The sequence below is a fragment of the Opisthocomus hoazin genome, chromosome 1 (assembly GCF_030867145.1).
Source record: "Opisthocomus hoazin isolate bOpiHoa1 chromosome 1, bOpiHoa1.hap1, whole genome shotgun sequence".
In the NCBI taxonomy this organism is placed as follows: domain Eukaryota; kingdom Metazoa; phylum Chordata; class Aves; order Opisthocomiformes; family Opisthocomidae; genus Opisthocomus; species Opisthocomus hoazin.
The window spans coordinates 123431693-123458440 of record NC_134414.1 but is presented as its reverse complement, the minus strand read 5'-3'; the positions used below and the strand labels follow the sequence as shown (position 1 = coordinate 123458440).

At 44.4% G+C, this 26748-nt stretch overlaps 1 protein-coding gene across 1 annotated transcript; it reads right to left on the bottom strand.

Annotated features, from left to right (window-relative positions):
* Nucleotides 1-5478: 5478 nt before the first annotated feature.
* Nucleotides 5479-24414, bottom strand: MAEL (maelstrom spermatogenic transposon silencer). Its single transcript, XM_075413403.1, has 14 exons — nt 24290-24414; nt 24189-24246; nt 22593-22766; nt 21640-21726; nt 19371-19473; nt 17236-17391; nt 15578-15619; nt 14539-14666; nt 13623-13677; nt 10615-10756; nt 9315-9377; nt 8317-8449; nt 7977-8055; nt 5479-7210 (listed from the first exon to the last, which is right to left on the bottom strand). Exons 1-14 carry the CDS (start codon nt 24412-24414, stop codon nt 7095-7097), a joined length of 1461 nt encoding a protein of 486 aa, XP_075269518.1. The 3' UTR covers nt 5479-7094.
* Between the last annotated feature and the right edge of the window lie 2334 nt (nt 24415-26748).

Below are 26748 nucleotides of genomic sequence, written 5' to 3'. Positions count from 1 at the left end.
TGCAATAAAAATTAATTCGCAGCTCATTCTGGGGTGAAAGCAAGGGACGATAATCCTGCAGAAGACATCAATAGGGCAAAAACTAGGTAACGAACTTGTTATTCCCCTGCCCCACTACAGTACTTTTACTCTGCCAAATGGAAAGATGTTGTTAAAGCCTTTGCAGCCAGCTGCATATACCTCTAGCTATCGATCACAAATTAAAAACTCAGTTTCACACATATCCTTGAGTCACTAGACTTTTGGGGGAAGTTGGAGTGCTCAACAACTTTTTTGCCTCAGTCTTCACTGGCAACCTCTCTTCCCACACCTCTCCAGTGGATGGACTGCAAGACTGGGACTGGAGGAGCAAAGTCCCTCCCATTGTAAGGGAAGACCAGGTTCGTTACCACCTAAGGAACCTGAATTTACACAAGTCTACGGGACCTGATGAGATGCATCCCAGAGTCCTGAGGGAATTGGCTGATGTCATTGCCAAGCCACTCTCCATGATACTTGAGAAATCATGGCAGTCAGGTGAAGTCCCTGGTGACAGGAAAAAAAGGAAACATTGCACCCATTTCTATAAAGGGTAAAAAGGAGGCCCCTGTGAATTACCGACCTGTCAGCCTCACCTCTGTGCCTGGGAAGATCATGAACAGATCCTCCTAGAAGCTGTGCTAATGCACATGGAGGACAGGGAGGTGATTCAAGACAGCCAGCGTGGTTTTACTAAGAGCAAGTCCTGCCTAACCAACCTAGTGGCCTTCTATGACAGACTGACTACATCAGTGGACAAGTGAAGAGCTATGGATGTCATCTGTCTGCACTTCTGTAAAGTCTTTGACGCAGCCCCCCCACTACATACTTCTCTCTAAATTGGAGAAATACAGAATTGATGGGTGGACTCTTTGGTGGCTACAGAAATGGTTGGATGGTCGCATCCAGTGGGTAGGTGCTCACTGGCTCAACATCCAGATTGGTGAAGAGTGGTGTCCCTCAGGGGTCTGTATGGGGACTAGTACTGTTTAATATCTTCATCAGTGACGTAGGCAGTGGTATCAAGTGCATCCTCAGGAAGTCTGCAGATAACACCAAAGCTGAGTGGTGTGGTGGACAAGCCTGAGGGACAGGATGCCATCCACAGGGACCTGGACAAGCTTGAGAAGTGGGCCTGTGTGAAACTCATGAGGTTCAACAAGGCCAAGTGCAAGGTCCTGCACATGGGTCAGGGTAACCCCCAACATCAATACAGGGGGGAGGATGAAGGGATCGAGCCCTGCTGAGAAGGACTGGGTGGTACTGATGGATGAAAGACTGGACACGAGCCACCAATGTGCGCTCACAACCCAGAAGGCCAAGCATATCCTGGGTTGCATTAAGAGAAGCATGGCCAGCAGGTCGAGGGAGGGGATTCTGCCCCTCTACTCCGCTCTGCTGAGACCCCACCTGGAGTCCTGCATCCAGCTCTGGAGTCCTCAGCACAGGAAAGACATGGACCTGTTGGAGTGGGTCCAGAGGAGGGCCACAAAAATGATCAGAGGACTGGAACACCTTTCCTCTGAGGACAGACTGAGAGAGCTGAGGCTGTTCAGCATGGAGAAGAGAAGGCTCCGGGGAGACCCTACAGCAGCCTTCCAGTACCTGAAGGGGGCCTGCAAGAAAGGCTGCAGAGGGACTTTTTACAAGGGCCTGGAGTGATAGGACAAGGGGTGATGGCTTCAAGCTGAAAGAGAGTAGGTCTAGATTAGACATAAGGCAGAAATTCCTTACTGTGAGGGTGGTGAGGCACCGGAACAGGTTGCCCAGAGAAGCTGTGAATGCCCCCTCCCTGGCAGTGTTCAACGCCAGGTTGGATGGGGCTTTGAGCAGCCTGGTCTAGTGGAAGGTGTCCCTGCCCATGCCAGGCGGGCTGGAACTAGATGATCTGTAAGGTCCCTTCCAACCCAAACTATTCTATGATTGTATGAAATTCTTGCTAGGGGAAATGATTAGCACTTTTAAATTCAACTAACAGGTCAAAAAGCACAATCTGTGTTAATCATGCAGTTTTTTTAAAAGGTATCAGGAACAGAAAACTACAGCTATTTTGCAATGAAATCCAGACAGGGCTTCCCTGAATATAGGTTTTCATTCACCCAAAACAAATTTTCATTTGTAAGAATCTGACCTTCAGCACAACACCACCTGACTGTGATGGCTCAAGACCTAGAGTCCCTGAAATGGAAGTAAGTTTTCTATATGGGTGTGACTCAGCTTGGACCTCACTCCAGGAGCTGGAAAAGAACACTCCCAGTGGCATGAGTATCAGCTGTGCCATTTGACCAAGGATCACAGCACTGCTTCCTCCAGTTTGACATGCACCCGAACTGCAAAATCCAACACCTAATATTTGACAGACCCTCCACCCAGAAAATCCCCACTGAATCACTGCCTTCCTTCTGTCTTTCAAGATTTTGCTGACTGACATATTGCTAAAGATGTAGTAAAGATTAGTCTTACTTTAGGCACAGCAAACACACTCTGGTAACTTCACTAGTTATAATGCAGATCCTGAGACTGGCTCAAGTGTTGAGCCTACAGGCCTCAGGAGTAAGGGGACTACGAGACTTCCCTTCCCACACATTGCTTACTGTCCCACTTGCTTTCTCACACTTGGGAGGTGAGAAGGCAGAGTTAATCTTCACGTGAGAGCAGCTGGAATGCTCAGAGCTCCACCTGCGGATGGGGAATGAGCCAGCCAGGAGCTCACAGGTTAGACACAGAGGGCAGACCAACATGGGTCCCATTATAGTGGGCATCTGCTGCAGACAGCCTTCTCAGGAGGAAGCACAGAAGGCCTTCTTCAGACAACTGGAACCAGCCTGACACTCCTGCTACAAGTGACTGAGGAGCCAACAAGGTGAGGCACTCTCTGCTGGACCTCATACTTGGAAACAAGAAATAACTAGTCAGGGAAGTGAAGGCTGGGGCAGCAAACTTAGCTTCAGTAACCGTGAGACAGTGGAGTTTAGGATCCTAAGAGGACGGAAAAAAGCAAAAAGCAGGATCGTAACCCTGGCCCTCAGGAGAGCGATCTTTGGCCGGTTTAGAGATCCGCTTGGAAGAATCTCATGGCGTATGGTCCTGAAGAGAAGAGCAGTCAAAGTAAGCTTGTTGATTTTTCAAGTATCACCACCTCCAAGATAAACAGTAAAACAAGCAGAGGCTGACCAAAGAGCTCCTGACAAAACCCAGATATAAAAAGGAAACATATGGGAGGCAGAAGCAGGGATGAGTGATCTGGGAGAAATACAGAGGTGCTATGTGAACTTGCGGATATGGGCTTAGAAAAGCCAAAGCCCACCCAAAGCTAAATCACAGAATGGTAGAGGTTGGAAGGACCTCTGTGGGTCATCTAGTCCAACCCCCCTGCCGAAGCAGGGCCACCTACAGCAGGCTGCACAGGACCGCGTCCAGGCAGGTCTTGAATATCTCCAGAGAAGGAGAATCCACAGCCTCCCTGGGCAGCCTGTTCCAGTGCTCCATCGCCCTCACAGTGAAGAAGTTCTTCCTCATGTTCAGACAGAACTTTCTGTGCTTCAGTTTGTGCCCATTGTCCCTTGTCCTGTCACTGGGCACCACTGAAAAAGTTTGGCCCCATCCTCCTGACACCCACCCTTGAGATATTTATAAGCATTTATAAGGTCACCTTGCAGCTTCTCTTCTTCAGGCTGAACAAGCCCAGCTCCCTCAGCCTTTCCTCATGGGACAGATGCTCCAGTGAAGCATATGGTGAAACATGTGAAGGGCAACAAGAAAAGGCAACAAGGAGGACTTGTGTGGGTGCATCAGAATGGGAATGGGGACCTGGTCATAAAGGACAAGGAGAAAGTCAAGGGACTGAATGCCTCCTTCACCTTGATCTTTACTGGTAAGATCAGCCTTCTAAAACAAATTTCAAATTACAGACATCAAAACCAGGTATTACTGGATCTACAGTATATATGTATATATTTAAGGGAACACCTCTGCTAAATCAGGATACAAGGTAGTGATAAGAATATTCTTAGCTGGAGCAGAGACGGCAGTCAACAGGAATTTCTCCTGCGTACCTAGTTTCTACAGTTCACTGACAGCACAAGGTGGACAAGCCAGCAGTGCACAAGTAACAGTCAAATTTATAGCTTCTACTATATAGAAGCAGTAACTTCTGCTTACTCTGCATAGACATGCTTTATTTTTCACTATCAGTTATATACTCCTTGAATAGAATGTAACAGAAGAAATATGTGATTACAGGTAAATATACTGATGTCAGACTAGATCAGCAAAATTGTCACCACAGTCCATTGTGTTTTCATGACCCTCAGACAATTGTTCTCCTAGCCCCAACCTTTATAGTAGAGAGTAGTAATAGACAATTGGCTTACTTGTATAACGAGAATAAAAATACTTCGTAACTGTCCAATGCGTACACAAAGCCACGATGACTTTTACCCATTACAGCCATGGGACTGAGTAAGCTACACTAACAGCAGGACAGAAAGTCATGCCTGATACAATCTGTTAGATGTCTCCTTTACAAAAACAACTCTATTTATACAGTTAAATTTGTATGGTACCTATATATCCATGTACGGAGAGTATTAAGCTAGTTAATTCTCACCATGTGGAAAGTACATGTTTAAAGCTTCCAGCCTGCATCGCTCAAACGCCATTCTGCCTTTACCTGGTTTTATTTCCTCTTGAGAACTCTGTTGTGCAAGTGGGAAGAATTTTGTTCCGACATTGACACACAGTTTGTGCCTTACCAGTACTATTCCCCGCACTTAAGAAGCATGCTAAGGTTGGAAATCACCGTCTTTCCCTCATCTTTACTTTGCCATTAAAGGAGAGAAGCATTACTGTATTGTGTTTATTAAGTAGAATTTATTTTTCAAGAAATCAAACGATTTCAAATGGCAAAACAGCCAGGGAAGCAGAGCTCCAAAATGAAAGAATTTTCTATCATCCTCTGATAGCTGTTATATATGCAGAACAATAGTGATAGTGTCTGATAGCTCCATATATGCAGAACAATAGCGGGCTACATCAAGTTAGTATACCTACTTATTATATAGGTCTTGCAGTTTTCAATACTGAAACCACCACAGGTTGTTGATTATTACAGCAAGACAGTTACTGCCCTAGTTAACAGCCCACTGCCTACAGCTTTTAACTAGGTCTTCTACAGCTACATACTATTTTAAGTTACAGGTGGTAAGATACAGACATGCCATGGAACCCTAACTGGGTACTTCCCCACTTCTGCTCAGATTCTTTATCTCAGTCTTGAAGATATGTAATACTTTAAGTACAGTAACAAATGCTCTTAAGTTTGTCTATTTACACTGATACTGAATAAACATTTTAATAATAATGGACTCTCTTCTTCATGAGAACTGAAACATGAAACATTTATTGCAACACTGACTTCTGAAAATAATTCAAAGACTACAGTTCTGTGTGTTTTGAAATGTCAATGCACCAACGGCTGTCAGTTAAGAAACTTAAAACTTGAACAACTCTATTCCAATGCAGAGAAGCCTTTACCACTACTAAATAGACACTCTGTTACAACATTCGCAGATGCTTCACTGGTAAGGGTTTATTATCCCTTAGCTAGTGAAATTCAGCAGGTAGAACAGCAGCAGCAAAGGAAGGAAATACAGAACAATTCAAGAAAATTTAGGGATACAGGCAAACTGTTAGGTAAAAGGCATCAAAATGGTTCAATGATCCTGCAATACTGGAAGAAGGGTCTCAACTGGCCATAATACAGCAACTGTAACAGGTATCCAACAAAACCAGCAATTGGCCTTTTTTGACATACTGATCAGCGTACTTGAGTTTATTCACACATGTGCTGACCTCTTATTTTGGATAGGTTTTGTCTGAGTTTGGTTCTTTTTTTCTCCTAATATCCAAAAGAATGAACTACCTAATTTTGAGTTTCAGTTCCTACAATGAACGAAATAAATATCTTCTCATAGTTAGTTGCTATGGAAATAGTATGTCACAACTGGATCTCTGTTGGAACAAAATGTAGACACAACTCAAAAAAACCCCATCTCCTATTTCTGAGAATCAGTTGCTTAAAGACACATGGACTAAGGGCGAGGCTCAGGCAACAGAAAACTTTTTGGGGACTAGTCCAACAACTGTATCTCCATGAAATGCAACATCTAACTTCCCAGTGATACATCAGACAGTCTCCAGTTTTTATGTGCCCTCAAGTAATTATGACTGGTATCTACCCAGCCCAGCTAAACTTGTGAAATTATACCTGCAGATTAATATACCAGTTTGAATTTTATATTCCTTTCAAAAAAACCCCGTAACACCTACACTCCTCTTCAGTCTGTAGGTTTGAGGGACATGCATTTTTTTAAACAGAAAAACGATGCAAAGGGAAAAAAAAAAATTTATGTTGTACTTGTTCCTGACATATACAGCCTTTGCCTCTAAGAAAACACTGACAGATAAATTTGCCACCACATTTCTTCCCAGACATTTCACAGAAAGTCTGGTTTTTTGCCTTGAATGACCACTCAAATTCTTCATGGCTAGAACTGACAGATTATAGCAAACTTTCGAGACTGTTATACCTTTAATTCCCCTAGTGCAGCTCTTCATACCTTCAATGCTCGCCAATCCATCACTTTTTGTGGGGTAAGACTGTTATACACTGGAGCCCTATCTTCCACATGCAGAAGAGCAAAGAGGGTTATTACAGAAGAAATGAAGCACTTATTTAAAGTCACATTGGCCACTAAAAAATTCTTCTAATCCAATGATACTGACTAATTGATCATGAATTTGCACTCCATCGATTAAGAAACAGAATTAGTATGGCACTTATTTTTAAAGAGAAGATGCAACATCAGGTCCCTTCAAAATAAGTCTTTCTGTAGATAATAAACAAGGTTTTCATCTTCTTTAAAGCCAGTCAATAGTTTTATCATTCTAACAAGAACTTGAACTGTTAAGGGTTCCACGCAAGATGAAAAACTGCAGTCTGGAGAAACTGCTGGTTATCTTCAGGAAACAACAAAAATCAGAGTTTACTGCTGTTCTGGATGTAGAAAAGATTTTCAATTACTGAAAGACTTGGATAGATCAGCTGCATTATTCAGCAATCGGGTAATTCCTCTTCCGCGCATGGTACTTGTTCCACAAAGGGAAGTCTTCACACCACGTGGAGAATCACCTATTAAATTAAATACAGTTTGCAATCAAATCAGGCTTTAAAGCTTGCATAAATGAATGGAATTGTTCTTCATATGTTGTGGAGCTGAAATGATTCAATAGCTCTAATACAAAAAGTCATAGACGGGGGTTGTGTTCTCTATAAACACCAAGACCATAAGGTCTCATGATTTATAATATGAACAGTTTCAGAATTTAATTCAACATGTATTTTACATGCAAGAAAATAAGCTACAAGCTCAGAATTCTTAGTTATTTGTCTTGCAAACTTGATTCTGTTCCTCTGAAGATCAGCCATGAACTGCCCAGATGAACTGAGCTCACGTGCCTTCTACTAAAAAACTTCCATCTCCAGAAAGATGACTTACAACGAGCAGCCTTCATAAATTGAGTTATAACAGAATACTTGCAACAAGTACCAGCTGAGTCTGCACATATGACTTAAGAGCAAAGAGAGTATTTTAAAGATGGCCCTGCCTCAAAGCAACTAAGCATATGAGAACGGACCTCATGTAGCAGAAAAATAAAGGGGTATGAAATCAGAGAGCAACATTTATGAGAAAAACTAAATTTTGAGAGACCTTTTTGACCATAAGATTGTGTCCAGTAAGAAAAGGGCAGCTCTTGATGTTTACATCCTCATATATTCAGTTAAATCCTTTATGCCACTGACAGGCAACATCTAAGCCCAGAAATCTGAAAAATCAGCAATTGGATTAAGTTTAAATACTGCTTTCCCCTTACAAATGTGAAAGTTTCAAACTCACAATTAGAAGGTACAAACTCTTCATCCTGACTTGGAGAAGTGAAATGTGCGTCACATCTAGAACCCTCAGCCTTCATCTTCTGTATGAAGAAACAGACATTCAAAATAATGTATGCATCTTCTAAAATGCAGTATACACAACCATCCATAAAACCTAGGAATTAGGGTCAAAAATCACAAGAAATGACCCAGCTAGTGACTTTTTTTTTTCTTTCATTAGTATGCCCAATATACGTTACAAAAGACAGCATCCAAAGAGAAAACAGCTAACCTGAAACTGGCAAGTCTGAACATTTGAGTTAACTAGAAATAAAACAGGCTATCAGTCTAAAGAATCTGACCTGAAAACATCCAGCATCCAGTATCACCATCCTGGTATTTGTGCTTTCACCATAATCAAAGTCTTCAAGAGGTAGGTGAGCTGCCGTCAATGAGACTCCATATGCACTAGCTAAAGATTTACTGATGCAATAACTTGACCAAAAAAAGAGAAAATTTGGCTAAGATGTAATGCTTATGTACAGAAGCACATCGTTTTTAGCTGGCAAAGACAAGCAATCACAGACTGAGATGCACAGAGCAAATGACTGAGGACAGAAGGACCTCATCGCAGCAGCTAAACAGTCACCCTGCATCCTTCCAAGACCACGAGCCTATTCTGCAACTACACGTGAAATTAAAAAAAAATGCTTCCTCACACTGTCATATGCAGCCACTTAGAAGTGTGAAAAGCAACACTTTTTTTTGCAAGGCATAGCAGTACATAACAAGAGTTTTTTGAACAAAATACTATTCGTTATTATCTCAGAGCACTACTACAACTGACTGAGCTCTTAAATGGCATCTCCTTGTTTCCCTACCATTTCCTTTCTCTTTCCCTACACCAAAAAGATTACAGAACCGTATGTATCTACACTGTATGTAACGCAGTATAAAAGTTTCCAAAGAAGAGATACACTAGAATATACTGAAAATTTCTCACCAAATAGCAGTATACTAAACCACGGAAGAAAACCAATGAATTTTAATGTAATTAACACTTCTCTCAACTCTCCACTAGTAAGTGGAGGTAGCGAAAGGATCACTACAGAGTGATGGACATTACCACCACAGAAATTACATTACATCCAAGTGCTGAGATTTGTAGCATACTGCTAAGCCATACAAACAACAATGAAAGTTACAAACACAACAAAATCTTGGGGGTGGAGGGAATAAATAACACTCAAGATTTAGAACTAGAGTGCTCCAGGCAGTCAGAGAAGCCAGAGCCAAAAAGGTGCATCTGCAACAAAATAAAAAGTCCGCGCACTGGAGATAACTCCTTAGCAATACTCACGCAATTTTCTTACAGGACGCCAAAGCACAGCAGAGTATCTCATTCTCTTCGTGCCACTTGCACCTACATGAAATGAAGTTCAGGCTTATTTCAGAAGCATCTACATCGTTAATCAACATGAATAGCTGGTCTGCTCAGAGGGAACAGGAACAAACATTAAAGATGTTATCTTTTCGTCTCAGTGACCATATAGTACCTTTGAAATTTCACAGAGGACCAGCGTTCAATAACTACGCTCTAAGTGGTTTGTGCAGAGTTAAAAGGCATGCTTAACAGGCAACGTGCATCATGCTGAGGTGGGGGGAGGGGGAAAAGAGAATCCTGAGATTTGGAAATGGAATTTAAAGGTAACAATTTGAAGTTTCCCATTAATGTAAAACAGGTCCTCTTAGTACAAGCATCCCCACTTTCCTCTCCAAGTGTGTGTTTTAAAATGCATTTTTCCATTCTTGTTAAGGTCTCCCTCTAGTGTGAAGATACTCATAGAAATGGAAAACTACCCGACCATAAAAAGACGAAGTGACATTGATTATCCCAACAGATCTTAAAACCCATTCTGTAAGCAGACTTGCAAGAATAATCTTTTTTTTTTTTAGAAAAAAGATCTACTCAAATTTAAGATCAAATTACTGGTTCTTACTTAATACTTTTAACTTTTCCTTTGCTACTGCTTATTTCTCCAAGTTAACTGTGTCATCACTACATACTCCCTTGCAACACCACAAACTACACACCACTTTTGTACAAACACAGAAGAATCTGAAAGTAGGAAAAGCTTTACCGTTCAAGACTCGGGGGAGGGGGAGAGAAAAAAATCCTACAAAGTAAATCGGATTCCAGAAGTGTTATAAAGAACATTCATTCCAGAAGAAAAAAAGATAGGATCTTGCTTAATGCTTATGCTTGAGAACTTGATTTATACCACTGGGAAACATACCTTATCCCTCTCATCACAGTAGCAATATGAGGCATTTGATGTATAGAAACAGCTAGGTCTGATTCAAATTACACTGAGAGTCTGAATCTTCTCACTTCTATGATTTCCAGTTAAATACCACAATATATTTTATTCCAGTTTTTCACCCCATCCTTTAAATTGGGCCTCAGCGTTAAAAAGCTGAGTATCTTTGTACTTCTTTTGGGGAAGTATTTTTCCTTTCCAGTTGTACTCATGATGTGACAAGAAGCGTTTCTTACCAGAAGGCTTGCAGAACATTCTAGCTAGCAGCATACAAGCTGTATGTAAGGCACTAAGAACATCACATTAATACATATTTCCACAAAGAAGAATCCAACATACCTAGTATTACTGGAAAAATCCCACAGGAAGACATCCAGTTCTCTACACACCCAAGTCTTGGATGGCTCCTTCTGGTATTTCATCTGGTAGAGTTCTATGATCAGGTCTTCTACAGCGAGAAGCTCCAGATGGCTCTCAATGCCTATAGCTCAGAGAAAATCCATGTCAGGAGAACAAGAGAGTCAGTGAATATTCTGCTGAGCTCAGTTCTCAGTCACTCACTGTTCACTGCCCAGCCTCTTAACGGAGCATCAAAGCTCTTGTAAACCTTAACAAGTTATTCCACCAGTGGTTTTAATAAAACTTGGCTTCCTAGCAAAGCAGGTCCCATACTCCCATAATTTCCTCCATCTCAGCAATTATGTATTCTACCTGCGAGCCATCTCTCCTCAGAAGCTGTCTTCCCATGTGTTACCATACGCTCACCTTCACAGTCATTTCACTGCCTCTAATGCTCCTTTAACTGGCTGAGCAAGAAAGAGTGTATATTGTTCTATGGATGTGCTCACTAGCCAGTCAGCTGAACCACAGAATGGCAGGGGTTGGAAAGGACCTCTGTGGGTCATCTGGTCCAACCCCCCTGCTGAAGCAGGGTCACCTACAGTAGGCTGCACAGGATCTTGTCCAGGCGGGTCTTGAATATCTCCAGAGAAGGAGACTCCACAACCTCCCTGGGCAGCCTGTTCCAGTGCTCCGTCACCCTCAGAGGGAAGAAGTTCTTCCTCATGTTCAGACAGAACTTCCTATGCTTCAGTTTGTGCCCGTTGTCCTGTCCTTGGACACCACTGAAAAGAGTCTGGCCCATCCTGTTGACACCCACCCCTGAGGTATTTATAAGGTCACCTCTCAGCCTTCTCTTCTTCAGGCTAAACAAGCCCAGCTCCCTCAGCCTTTCCTCATAGGACAGATGCTCCAGTCCCCTAACCATCCTTGTAGCCCTACGCTGGACTCTCTCCAGTAGCTCCTCATCTTTCTTGAACTGGGGAGCCCTGAACTGGACACAGTACTCTAGATGGGGCCTCACTAGGGCTGAGTAGAGGGGAAGGAGAACCTCCCTCGACCTGCTGGCCACACTCCTCCTAAGGCACCCCAGGATCCCTTTGGCCTTCTTGGCAACCAGAGCACACAGCTGGCTCATGGTAAACTTCTTGTTCCCCAGCACTCCCAGGTCCCTCTCCACAGAGCTGCTCCAGCAGGTCTACCCCAAGCTTGTACTGGTGCGTGGGGTTGTCCCTCCTTAGGTGCAGGACCCTGCACTTGCCCTTGTTGAATTTCATCGGGTTCCTCTCCACCCAACGCTCCAGCCTGTCCAGGTCTTGCTGAATGGCAGCACAACTTTCTGGTGTGCCCACCACTCCTCCCAGTTTGGTGTCATCAGCAAACTTGCTGAGGGCACACACTGTCGCTTCATCCAGGTCACTGATAAAAAAGTCGAGTAAGACTGGACCGAGTACTGACCCCTGGGGAACACCACTAGTTACAGGCCTCCAACTAGACTCAGTGCTGCTGATGACAAGCCTCTGAGTTCTACCATTCAGCCAGTTCTCAATCCACCTCACCGTCTGCTCATCTAGCCCACACCTCCTGAGCTTCACTAGGAGGATGTGATGGGAGACAGTGTCGAAAGCCTTGCTGAAGTCGAGGTAGACAATGGCTCTCCCCTCATATACCCAGCCAGTCATGCCATCATAGAAAGCTATCAGATTGGTCAAGGATGATTTCCCCTTGGTGAATCCATGCTGACTACTCCTGATAACCTTCTTTTCCTCCATTTGCTTGATGATGACCTCCAGAATGAGATGTTCCATCACCCTTCCAGGGATGGAGGCGAGACTGACTGGCCTGTAGTTCCCTGGGTCCTCCTTCTCGCCCTTTTTGAAGACTGGAGTGACATTGGCCTTCCTCCAGTCCTCAGGCACCTCTCCTGTCCTCCAGGACCTCTCAAAGATGATGGAGAGTGGCTCAGCAATGACATCTGCCAGCTCCCTCAGCACTCGTGGGTGCACTCCATCGGGGCCCATGGATTTGTGGATGTCCAGTTTGCTTAAATGATCTCTAACCCAATCCTCCTTGACAAAGGGAAGGTCTTCCTTTCTCCAGGCTTTCTGTCTTACCTCCAGGGCCTGGGATTCCTAAGGGCCAGCCTTGGCAGTAAAGACTGAAGGGACTCCTGAGCACCAGCCTTAGCAGTAAAGACTGAATCAAAGAAGGCATTCAGTAACTCTGCCTTCTCCATGTTCTCCATCACCAGGGCACCCACCTCATACAGCAGCAGGCCCACATTTTCTCTAGTCATCTGTTTGCTACTGATGTACTTGAAGCCCTTCTTGTTGTCTTTGACACATCCCTTGCCAGATTTAATTCCAGATGGACCTTAGCCTTCCTTGTTGCCTCTCTGCATGCTCTGACAACGTTCCTATATTCCTCCCAAGTGCTCTGTCCCTCCTTCCACATTCCATAGACATTTCTCTTCCATCTGAATGTTGCTAGAAGTTCCTTGCTCATCCATGCAGGTCTCCTGCCTCCTTTGCTTGATTTCTTACCTATGGGGATGCACCCATCTTGAGCATGAAGCAAGTGATGGTTGAATAGCGACCAGCTCTCCTGGACCTCCCCCTACCTTCCAGAGCCCTAACCCATGTGTTTCCTCCAAGGTCCTTGAACAGGCCAAAGTCAGCTCTCCTGAAGTCCAAGGTTGTGATCCTACTTACTGCCCTGCTTCTTCCACGCAGGATCCTGAACTCACACCACCTCATGACCACTGCAGCCAAGGCTGCCCCCAACCTTCACATCCTCAACCAGTCCTTCTTTGTCTGATCATGCTGTTTTACTGTCACCGATGGGGAGCAAAAATGAGGGAGAAGCATGCAAAGCAGTTCTAGCTATCAGTACCAGCTTTTATGAAACCTTTGAGACACAAAGATTTTCAGACAAATACAGCTGTCCATGATTACATAACCCCTCTCTCGGGAGAAAAAAGAAAAGACCAAAAATGATCCTTTTCTCACCTGTTATGCTAGCCATTCGATTGAGACACCAGTTAATTCGGAATCTGTCATTAGACTAGAGGAAAGAAAATTTCAGTCACTTTGAAGAAGTACAGCATATAACTCTGACATCTGCAAGGCTTCTGACTGCGTCTGAAAGTCACCTCCAAAACAAACTTCAACGTTTGTGGGATTGAATGTACACTCTTCCTGAAAATTATCTTGAAGAGGAACCAAATGCCACGGAAGGTCTCCAACCAAACTCCAGGCGAAATACTGCACTCATGTTTGGGGGCAGTTTAAAGGTTAACCCATACTACTGGAATCTCCATTAAGCGCTATATCACTTTCACGCATTTCTTCAGAGCCTTATATTTATGGATGGAGACCAACATCTTCACCCTTCCTGCCTTTTTAAGAATTAACATTAGGCTCAAATGGAATCAAAACGTAATATAGCTGTCATGAAGCTTAAATGCCTCTGAATCCTAACATTTTGTTTTGCTCACTGGCAAATGAAACTTGAGCAAAAATTAAGATGTACAGTGTTCTCATGGGGAAAGTGTCATAAGAACATGCCTTAGAAAAGCAGGATTGTGCAACTATTACTCAGAACAATCAGTTTAAGTCCATTTTAAAAGCTCTTAACGTAAGTTAAAACAAAGCCAGAGACCAAGTGAAATGTTCACCAGCAGACTACAGCCAGAAGTGCAGGCTGAAACTAAGAAGGCAGAAAATTAGGTCTCTGCTTTATAAAAAGGTTAGCTTCTAGGGGCCATTTCTTCCTGCATGGAACTGGGAACCTTTAGAAAAGAGCGTCTTTTCCCACTCATTTGCACACCAATTAGGTTTTAGAGTGAAGTATCGCCTTAGCCATCCAACAGAAGTGAAACTAAAGGTTTTGATTTAGAGCATCTTACTTTGACCTTGACCATACCCTGCAGTAACAGTGAGGCCAAACACCGCTGGCTGGCTGGACAAACTCAAGAAGTTCCCGTAAGACAACGGCGTAACAAGTCTGTGAAAGATGAAATCCAGATACAGGGATCTTATGAGTGGCATCACCTAATGGGAGGGAGGGTGGGTCAGAAAAAAAACCAAAACAAAACACCAAGTTATAAGAAGTTCTGTTTCCTTAAATGACACAGTTCTCCCCTCCTTTATATCTATCTTTTTATATCCATATATGCATACACACACAACCCCCCCCCCCCCCCCCCCCGCCTCTTCTTCTCTACAGGCAGTGCCTGTGATTAAGCTATCAAAACCTCACTTTCGTCAGCAGAAGACTGGCGAGTCTGGGCTGCGAGCAAACACACACACCACTTTTAAAAGGCAATTATCTAAGTATTTGACATAGGAAAACATTGGCCAAGTTTGTTCCCTCTGTACACAAGAGGAGGAAGTGTCCTAATAGTAACAAACTGGAACCTATAAACACTACTGAAGAGTCACAAAGGAAACAAGGCAGGCCAAGCCAGACACAACAACTGTATAAATACTTTAACTTTGTTGACATATGTGAAGCTGCCAAACACAACTTTTAAATGCAAACTAGTATCTTTGAGCTACCCTATTATGAATTAGCAGTTCATGGTGAAGATATAACACAAGGACTATCAAGGGAAAGACACTCGGCTCAGATGGGCTTTAAAGCATTTAAAGCCATACAAAGTTGTCACGTTTAAGAAAAACATACTGCAGTTATTGAATTAAAATAGGAAGACAGAACACAAAATAACTCTCCCAGTGACAAAACTTTTTTGGGTTAAGTGCTCTGCCATTTGTGGGTACAAGAAACATACAAAAGGTAACTGACTGCAACAAGCTGCTCTGTCACTCCTTTTTCTTCAAAACTTGACAAGTTCCCAAAAGCAGAAACTGCAGACTTTGAAAACGTTTGGATACAAATCAGATAAGCTGAGTCTAAAATCATACACCTTTGCACACCATTCTTCTCCTCCATTGATACTCACTAGCAGCCTGGCAGTGGTACCGAAAACCACGTGGTGGTACTTCTGCAGAAGTGCAAGGGAGATGGGAGAAAAAGAACAATCATCATCCAATATCCACAAAGACAGATCCTTAACTCTCAACTACACACCAGTTTCATGTACAGAAACGAACAGCTTCATCTTCCACTGTGGGAAGTACAACTGCCACAACTATTTTTGAAAAAGTTATTTTCAGTTATACACATTTTATAAAACAAAGTCTATTATACAGTGTATGTGTGTGCGTTTAGGTCCAACCAAGATAAACACTCATTGGCATGAAATACAAAGCACAAACATCTGAAGGTCCTTCTGGATTTATTCTGCTCTCTTTAAAGCTTCACAGAATCACAGAATGTTAGGGGTTGGAAGGGACCTCTGTGGGTCATCTAGTCCAATCCCCCTTGCCGAAGCAGGGTTACCTACAGCAGGCTGCATAGGACCGCGTCCAGGCGGGTCTTGAATATCTCCAGGGAAGGAGACTCCACAACTTCCCTGGGCAGCCTGTTCCAGTGCTCCGTCACCCTCAGAGGGAAGAAGTTTTTCCTCATGTTCAGACGGAACTTCCTGTGCTTCAGTTTGTGCCCGTTGTCCCTTGTTCTGTCACCGGGCACCACTGGAAAGAGTCTGGCCCATTCTCCTGACAGCCACCCTTAAGATATTTATAAGCATTTATAAGGTCCCCTCTCAGCCTTCTCTTCTTCAGGCTAAACAAGCCCAGCTCCCTCAGCCTTTCCTCACAGGACAGATGCTCCAGTCCCCTCATCACCCTCATAGCCCTACACTGGACTCTCTCCAGTAGCTCTTCATCTTTCTTGAACTGGGGAGCCCAGAACTGGACACAGTACTCCAGATGGGTCCTCACCAGGGCAGAGTAGAGGGGGAGAAGAACCTTCCTCGACCTGCTGGCCACGCTCCTCCTAATACATCCCAGGATCCCATTGGCCTTCTTAGCAGCCAGGGCACACTGCTGGCTCATGGTCAACCTGTCGTCCACCAGCACTCCCAGGACCCTCTCCGCAGAGCTGCTCTCCAGCAGGTTCGCCCCAAGCCTGTACTGGTGCATGGGGTTGTTCCTCCCCAGGTGCAGGACCCTGCACTTGCCCTTGTTGAACCTCATCAGGTTCTTCTCTGCGCCCAACTCTCCAGCCTGTCCAGGTCTCACTGAATGGCAGCACAGCCTGCTAGTGTTTCCACCACTCCTCCCAGTTTTGTGTCATCAGCAAACATCAGAGGGTACACTCTAATTCTTCATACAGGTCATTGATGAAGAAATTGAACAAGACTGGGCTGAGTACTGACCCCTGAGGGACACCACTACTTGCAGGCCTCCAGCTAGACTCAGCGCCGCTGATGACAAGCCTCTGAGTTCTGCCGTTCAGCCAGTTCTCAATCCACTTCACCGACCACTCATCCAGCCCACACTTCCTGATCTTCCCTAGGAGGATGTACCGACACTTAAGTCCATCTCTCCAGAAACAACCAGCACTGCTCCGATATTTTAAGAAGTCTAACCACTTACAGTCGAAGAAATAAACCTATCTTAATCTAATCTGGGCAGCAGTAAGTAACAGTAGAATGCCTCCCTCTCACCCCAAAGCAAGATGAACTACTTCTCGTCTCCCTGCCTTGGAACTCACCTGGATCTATGAAATGATGGAAATCGGCCATTATGCCATCCTTTAGGGAGTACTTCACACACCCAATCTCGCAAGGAAGGAAGCGCTGTTCACAGTGGGATGGCAGCTTGCCATGGCTGTAAATGTTCAGGAAGTAGAAGACGTCTGAAACCACAGCTGAAAGGAAAAAAAAAACAAACATATTTTCAGAAGAGCCAACAGAGGTTACATCCAGCCATCGTAGCCTCACGTCATCCAGTGAAAGCTTCAGTGTGTTTTATCATATGAGTAAAGTAGGGTAATGACCAAGTAAAACAAAGCTCTTTCTCTGTATCTGAGATGACGAGGTAGTTAATAAGAGTCAAGTATATTAGTAGTCCTGGTACATCTTCCATAGATACTACTGTGTGTAGAGATCAGGGCAAAAATAGAGAAGGGGGGAAAAAAAAAAAATCAACCCCCAAACCCATACAAATGTTAAGAAGGCTGGAATCCAACAGGAACTACTATTCCTTTTTATGATAGGTCTCTTCATCCTCTAGGAAAATAAGGTTACAAAAAAATCAGCGTGAGGCAGCAAAGCAGCCTCACAAGCTCAATTCAGTGACTTACACAAGTTAAATGAGCTAAATAATCTTCTGCAGCAAGAGAAGATGAGAAGTCTGCTAATTAAAAGGACTGCTTCTCCACTACTAAATGAGCTCCCATAGAAGTCAGCAAGAACACCCAAAGCAAATGTTGAGAAATAAATTTACCATTTACTAATTTAAAAAGTATCGAACTATGAAAAATGTTTCAAGAGTACACCTTAATCCTTCTCTTCATGAATGTCACATAACATTTTCACTGAAGTTTAAGGTAGTCATTTAATCTTTATCCGTAAATTATGCCCCTCAACAAAAAATCCTACTTGTTCTACTAAATAACAGAGATGTATAACTGCTTTTGCATACAAATAATGCTGTATGCCAGATTTTAAGGCATTTAACACCAGTTGTCCTAAGCTTGAATGCTGGTGCTCTCTTACACGGGTATTAAGCTCTACAAGCTGCAGGGTCGCAAAAGATACCTCTGAACTGCTTTCCTTACGAAAAAATTGATATAGCTGCAGGGAACCATGCAGGACTTTTATTGAGAAATATAAAGGAGCAGCATCATAAAACGCGTCTCAGTTATCCCTTATCATTATCCCTCACATTCAGTTTAAAGATAAATTGTGTCAGCTCAAGCCACCATGATCAATCCCATCAAATTTGCATCACAATGACAGGGGAGCATAACCTCTGGCAGGGAGGACACTAACACGTATCGCACTTATTATGGAGCTACTCTTTCCTGCCCCTCCATAACCATGACAACATGAAAATAGTTCAAGAGACTTGTTAGGCAAAAGGCTTGAGCTGAAACTTAGCCACACAGCAGATACAGCTTGTATTAACTGTCTGCTTAACTTATCTTCTAAGCACTACCATTTATCATTTTTCAGAATAATGTAATATTCATTAGGAAATGATTACAGATGTGTTCATTACACAGTTCTAATCAAAACATCCACTTGAAGAGGGGGGTACAGATAAAAAAGGTTTAGTTTTTCAAGAGTTCTTTCAGTAAGAAAGCAAGTCACGATGCTATAAAAGCAATGACATAGTATATATCCCCTCTTTTATTCTCCCAAAGAGGCCAGGTCATTGTTTTACTTAACACCTCTACCATACAAATTTTTGAACTTTGATATCTAACTACTCTTCACCCTTTAACATTAGTACAAATATAACTTTATGCTGAACTTGGGTTAGACCTTGTAAATCATAAATCGTAGGAGTTCAAGAATTACTTTTTCTCAAAAACCTTGAAATAATTGTAAAGAAACCATTAGTGGCCGTATTTCCATCAAGCTAAAAAACAGAGGACAGAACTATTTTGGGGGAGGGAAAGTAGGGAAGGGGACATGCCAGGACAACACACATCTGCACTGACTTCCCTCTATACTACAAAAGACATTTTCACAGCAGTAGACCATCAGTTTAACACAAAGAAACAGCTGACACAGATGGCTATTAGCAAAATGTAAACAGCCTATGTATAGGTACCCTTGAGAATATCTACAAAGGGCAAGCTTTTATCTACCAGGATCAACTGCTTTAAGATTACTATACCCTGATCATTCTTCCAAGACATAGCAGAGGCATTTGGAAGAGAAGTAACACTGGGCATCTTTGTGGTCAGACAAGCAGGAACCGGATGAGCCAGATTACAGGTCTGGAAAAGATGAGAAAGTTAAAAAAACCCAATCAAAACAGTCCACTCACCCCCAATAAAGTCCTTCACCTCCTCCTATCAGAGGAACATAGGACGTCCACTAACTGTTATGGTTAGGTGGAACAAGTCTGCAGTTTATATACAAGTGCCTATGCACTTGCAGACTGGAAAGGCAGGATTTCTCTTCTAACAAAAACAGAGGTAGGCATCTTAGCACCTTGCTCTTCCTAGTTGTAGTGAGTTGACCTACAGCTAAAAATCACAAGATGTAATTAAAAAACAAAAAAAAAAGTTGTTTTGAGGAACTTTTCAAATTGGAATCTCAAATTTTTTTCCATAAACCTTATGAAAAAGTTTGGCACATGCATTAGTTGCCTTTGACTAAGACTGGAATTGATGAAAAGCTGACAAAGCCTCAAGGCAGTCATCAGATTGCTCTGGCACAGAGCAAGTAAGAAAGGCACATGTGTCCATTAAGCACTGCAAATACACGCATGAACAATAAGCTCTTAAGAGGACGGGAAGAGAAACCTGGCAGGCTTACAGAATTCAATCACTCAAGACCCAAACTGGGAATAACATCCACATCTCGGTACACTAATTCCAGATGACCATCTTAGCCAAAGTTTAGTGATTATCAGTTTAAACTATTTAAAATAAACCGAGGAATCAGTCCCATTCACATAAGCTTTAGTTATCTCCAAAAGATGACCAAGACCTTTCACTAAGTGTGGTTGTCTGTGTGATTAAGAAACTGAGATCACATATAATCTCATACATACACACTTCCCTATTTCCATTGACAGGCAATAAGGATGATGTTCTTTATTTTGGTAAAGCAATTATTGCTTTCCCTGATTACAGCTTTCTAAAATGCTACCACTCGTGGAAGGAAATACAGAAGCCTCTGCTTCTGACTTTGTTGTCATTTCATGTAGCTCTCCATTACACATGAAAACGGAGCTTCACTAATTACATATCCCTAGCCTGCTAAATAACACAATGATGATCAGATTTTAAACAGCTCTTTTCCATACAAGCAAGCCCCCAAAATCAGAAAACATTGCCTAGTATCTCCCTACTAGTCTAGACTGACTAAATTAACTAATCCATCTTTACTAGTTACTCCAAACTACGATCATCCTGCCATTCTCTCTAGCATCATGTAAGTGTTTCAAAGTCCTAAATTTTACCCTCACCAGTAATTTGTAGTTCATACTCAGTATCTAGTAATACGGGATGAAGAAATAAATGCAGTATTATCCATTTGCTCAGCCAGGCTCTTTGCTTTGACACACAAGTTTTCACACTGCCAACCAAGACTGGAATAAAATAAGCTTTCCCACACCTCACATAAGTCAAACTCCGAAGCAAACTATGCTTCAGGGAACTGCTGGGAAAGGGAGAGACAGACATAAGGGGAAAAAAAAAGAGGGGAGGGACAGACACATGACACACACACCTTTTCAATACAGTAAATAGTAAAAGGCACCCGTTTAGCACTATTTTTGACTACAACCACACTCAGCTTAACGTAACTGCTTACTTTTACATTGCGGGATTTTGTCCTCCGCCATAGCATTACTATTCTCTCCATAACCAAACCAATCTAAAAATAACAGCAAGGTATAATTATTCTCTTTGTGCACAGGTTCCGACATTTCATTGACCTGGTCCACCACACAGCCACTCAAGAATGCCACATCAGCTGCATTTAAGATGTGGCTTCAGGCCATCAGCCAAGAACCACCTAAATTAAGGACATCCACAAAGCAAAAGCAACATGAACCTATAACCAGAAGCCATACCAATTTACAATATTGCGAATAAAAAAAAAATAAAATTGCAAGCCAGTCACTGCAAAATGTTGTTAACCATAAAACTAAGTTGCTAGAGAACTACATTTTACTTGGGAAAAGAGCCCAAAGGAACAAGCTGTGCTGGTTTAAAATGGTATGGAGTATTTTCACCTTTAATTCAAACCAGAACAATTTTCTGCTTAACCTTCATAACGGTATGGACTACTCCAGCAGCCATAACTTCCAGAGGTTGGATGCTCTGGAAAGCAAATCATCCTCCGTGGCACCATAGCTGACCAAACGCCAACATCACTCACTCCGCCTCTTGTTTAGCTACATTGGAAGGTGTTCCTTTCTCAGCATTTACCTCTTTCACCATCTTCTGAGAGTGTTTCTTCTCATTCCACTTACGAGCCTTCTCTGCATATGCCATCTTTTCTTCCTTAGTCAGCAACTAAAGGAAAGTAAATTGTTAAAAAAAAAGTTTTACTACTTCCTTCTAGCAGCCCCACAAAGCAAGAAACTCCATGTAAGAAATTAATTGTGCATTTCCAAAGGACATTATCAATGCTTGGCAAGAACTGCCAACTGCTAGTATTGACTCAAAACATTTTCTGCAGCCTTCTCCCTAACGACGCTATAAGCTTTGACTCCAAACACCTAGCAAGCACACGCTTTTGAAGCATCTTTGGATGAGAGCAAACCAGCACTGCCCCACCACAAACAAGAGGTCTTCTGAAATCACTCGAGCCAGGCAGGGATGCCACTACCCATAGAATCATAGAGTAGTTTGGGTTGGAAGGGACCTTGAAGATCATCTGGTTCCAACTCCCCTGCCACGAGCAGGGACATCTTCCACTAGACCAGGTTGCCCAAAGCCCCATCCAACCTGGCCTTGAACACTTCCAGGGAGGGGACATCCACAGCTTCTCTGGGAAACCTGTTCCAGCGTTTCCCCACTCCTCTGCCCCTTGCCCTACCGCAACAGGCCCTGCTAACATGCCTGTCCCCACCGCACACAAGCCAGAGGGCAGGGGGGCACAGCCTGGCCACAGCGCCAGTCACGGCCACCCAAAGCACCCACCCGAACCGCTAGCCACACAGCAGCCCAGCCCCCGGTTTGCCCTCCAGGCAAGGCCACGCTGACACCCCACCCTCCCCGGATCCACCCGACGGCGCCCGGCTCCCCACCACCAAGAGGCAGCCCCGCTGGCTACGAAGCCCAGGGCCCCGGCGCACCGCGGCTAGCGCTGGGACCGCGCCGCGGGCCTGCCCCCCCGCCCTCCGCGCCGCAGCCCGAGGCCGGACTCTTCCCCTCACCGCCCACGCCCCGGAGCAGCAGGGGACGGCGTCGGCCACGCGCGCCACGGGCAGCCCGCGCCGCTGCAGCTCGGGCAGCCGCTCGCGCGCGAAGCCATAGCAGGCGCCGCGCCGCGCCCCCCACTGGGGAAGGGCCGGCGGGGCGGGGCCGGGCACGCGCGCGGCCGCCCTCGTCTTTTGGCGGCAAGGGCTCGTGAGTGACCGGCGTCCTGGCCCCCTCCCCGCCGCGGGTTTGAACCGTCACCTCGGGGCGGGCTGCGAGGAGAGCTTGGCAGCGCTGTTTGGGTGGTTTTGTTGGTGGTTTTTTTTGAAGTTTTTTGGGTGCTGAAGGCGAAGGAATAGGCAGTGGGAGCAACAGCTTGCACCAGGTTCTTGCAGGCATTCAAAACGCAGGCTTCCCCCTTCCCGAAATGGTTTTTCAAAATAAAAGGGTCGTGCTCCTCCACATCCTCTCAACCTGAATAATGTCATGTACCAGATTTAGTAAGATCCTTGGAAACAGTCACGACGTCCGTTTGTGCAAATAGGGAACGTTCATATGCATAAACAACAACAATGAAAAAGGAACAGGAGACCGGCTGGAAATCCATAGCTAAAATACTTCTGCCGGTACGTGGGACTTCTGAAAATACTCTGAGTTTGTTAGTACTGGTTGGAGCTACTTCACCTTGTGCTGCTTCATGCATCCTACCACACCTGACCGCAGGGCTGGGCTCTGGCAGGGACGGTGCCTGCCCTGCAGCCTGCGTGACGCCCCTGGGCACCCCACTTTCCACTCCCTCCGGAGCCAGGTGACCCCCTCAGTTCCCCGCTTTCCACTTCCTTTGGAGCTGGGTGACCCCCCTGGGCACCCCGCTTTCCTCTCCCTCCAGAGCCAGGTGACCCCCTCAGCTCCCCGCTTTCCACTCCCTCCGGAGCCAGGTGACCCCCTGGGCTCCCCAGTTTCCTCTCCCTCTGGAGGTGGGTGACCCCCCTGGGCTCCCCGCTTTCCGCTCCCTCCGGAGCCAGGTGACCCGCCGTTGTTTTGAGATACCTGGTAGAAAGGTGGAGGAGGTGCGAGGGCATGGGTGTGCTAGGAAAGGCAAATGTGCCTATTAAAAATAATTTGGGAACTCCTGTCATACAAAACTGAGGCTGCTGTCCAGGCTCTCTTCTTGTAGTTTAGGGTTGGTTTTTGTCGGTTTTTTTTTCCCCCTTTCATCTATTTTATTGACATAATTGACACTTCCTTCACTGAAAGTTTGCATAGTGAGTCACAGTTCAGATAAGATAAAGGCTGGAATTAATCTGATCAGCATCATCTTGATGGGCAGCATGAGTTGCTTCCCCTCTTAAGATTTCTACTGATCTCTCTCAAAAACCTAATGATCTTCACTGGCCATAGAAAAAAAAAAAGGAAATTCATAGGGCAAATAACCGCAACAGGCTTCAAAACAAAGTTTAATGAGTTTACACAAGGAATTGTGGAATCTGGTTGCCTGCAATATGTTTGACCCGAGGCAGGGTTACTGAAATGGCAGTGTTGCCATAGGCCCTGATTGCATTCTGGCCAGGTTTTGCTTGTCCTAGGCGTGTGAGGTCTCCCACATTCCTCACTGTTCCCCTGGTCTTTTGGGGGATCTCCTCCAGCATGCGGCTGCAGCTCCCGCAGAGCCTGCGTAGCGCAGCGGGACAAGAGCTAGCACACTGCTTCTCACACAGCCATCTTCAGTGGAGTTACCCAGACAATCTCGATAACAAAGAATGCTGTAGCCTTGAGTTGGAAGATTCTTTCCAATCCTCTATCCCAGAGTCCTCTTGAATTTACGATAAGCCTAGACATGAAGATAAAACAGGTGATAAAATACCTCCATGCATTTCCAAGTCACTGGAAAACTCTGCCTCTTCCCCTCAGTCTTAAGTGCTTTATTTGTCTTCTGGTTAGGTAATGTAAGTCTGTTTAGCTCCAAAGGAGGTATCTGTTGTTTAGGCTTAAATCTTTGGCTTAGCTGATTGCGTTTGTCACTGCTGGAACTGCTGGCAGATAAGGTCAGATCAGATTGCTCTTGCATCTCACCGGTGACTGTTTTTTCTGAGGGTTAAAAAGTGCTGGCGCAGTTTAGTCTTCTGGAGGCTATTCTGTCTTGCTCAAATCCAGTGAAACAGTTTGGTTTATGTTTGTGAACCACTTACTGAATTTGCTGTTAAACATACAGGAGGAGTCAATCACATTGTTAAAAACATATAAAATCATGATGTAAACTCAATGAGTGCTTCTAAAGTCACTTTCACTGCTGTGGAAAATAATTTATATTCTGGTCCAGTTCCCGATACATTAATGCTAAATCTCTGAGGAGAGACTGTAAGAAATAACTTGTGTCTTGTAAACACAAACTTCTGCACAGAGACTAGTTTTTCAGGCAGAAAGGCGAGTATTTACTGTTATATTACTGTAAGAGTTGTTGCTAGGAGCGCATCTGTGCACATTTGTTTTACTTTCCTTCACACCACGTTCTTTTCTCTAGTGTGTAGCTCTGGGACCCACCCTTAACAGCCCTTCCTTTTAAAGAAATTCAGATAATGTGTGCATCAACTGTTTGAAAAACACAAGGCTCCAGTAATAGCTCTCCTAGGGCTAGAGGTGTGGTTGGAAAATAAAATTCATAAGCTGCTGAGAGATAAAGGTTTTTGCTAGGTGGGGTGGGGGGCAGCGAAAAAACAGGGACCAGGTCATCCTCGGAGCACCATGTCATCAGTATTCTTCCCCACGGCGCTGGGGAGAGCACAGTGTCTCTGAAGGAACTTAAGTTTTAAATCTTCAATTGTCTGCTGTAGCTGGCAAAGGAATTCTGTGGACCTTATACTGATTTGTAAATAACTTGTAGCACTGGGGACATTCCAGTGGATAAAAGCAAGTGTTGTGCCACTGTTTATACATTACTTTTTTTTTTTTTTTAAAGCACTTAATTCAATTAAATGACTTGATATGCCAACACTTAACTCCTAGGTACTTGGCTTTGGCAACCCAGCTCCAGAATTAGGGGCCTGGGCTTTCCCATCAATGCATGGAGTTCGCCAGATATCTCAAAATAGGGTCTATGTACCCTAGTACCATATAGAGAGAAAAAACTATCTGGAACTTTTCTGCCACTAATGCATTTTTATTCATTCAGGATTAATCACTATAATCTTCTTTACAAGGTATGTCTTACAGTTGTTCCTTGGAAAGAATGCGCAATGTTATTCTAAAAAACGTAGCAGTGACCACAGCTGCTGCTGCCCACTTATCTGCTGCCTGGGGCTACGGCATTTCCCCACAAAGTGAAATATTTGGTGTTTATTTTAGGGGAATCTGGCCAGATCCATTAGCCCAAGAGAGGTGAGTCTGACGCAGCTCCGTGTTCCCAGGTCCAACTGAAGCGAGGTTGCACAGGTATTCCCAGTGTAACATGCCAGCTCCTCCTGTGGTCTTGCCGTTAGAGATGCACCGCCCGCCCTCTCTGCATCCCACCCCCCCCCCCCAGGGCACATCACCCCCTCGCCATCCAGTCCAGCTTGATCGCTGTTACTGCTCACACACTCACTGGCAAGCTCGCTCCCCGTGGCACCGCTGGCTTAAGGACTTCTGACCCCTGGTCCACTCTAGTGTAAGGCACTTGTGGTCACTCGCTCAGGTCTTTCCAGTTGCTGGCACCCAGGCACATGGTGCCTGCGGTCCCAGCCCAGCTTGTGGCGCCCAGACCCTCACTCACGCCAGTTGCTGGCCCCATGGACACATGGGGGCCCTGCAACCCGCAGTCCCATTCCAGTTGCTGGCACCTAAATCGACTCACTCCTATCTACCTCTCTAGTCACTGTCACCCAGGCACACGGGCTCTCCAACCCATGGCTTGACTAGAGGGTGGCGCTCAGACCTCCATACACATGCATACACCCAAAATAGTGAGTCCTTCACTCAGAAAAAGAGTTATAAAAGAATTTAACACAAAGATAGGAACGGGCTGTGCTGAGCAGTTGCAGGGCATAGCAGACAAGTACATCACCCAGCAAACTGTTCGCACACAACCAGCCCTTTCTATCCCCTTGTCCCTCTATTTTGCCACACTTGTTACTTCCCAAATCACGTAGATTCCCTCACTTTCTTTGTCTTTGATTCCTCCCCTAAGCATCCCACAAG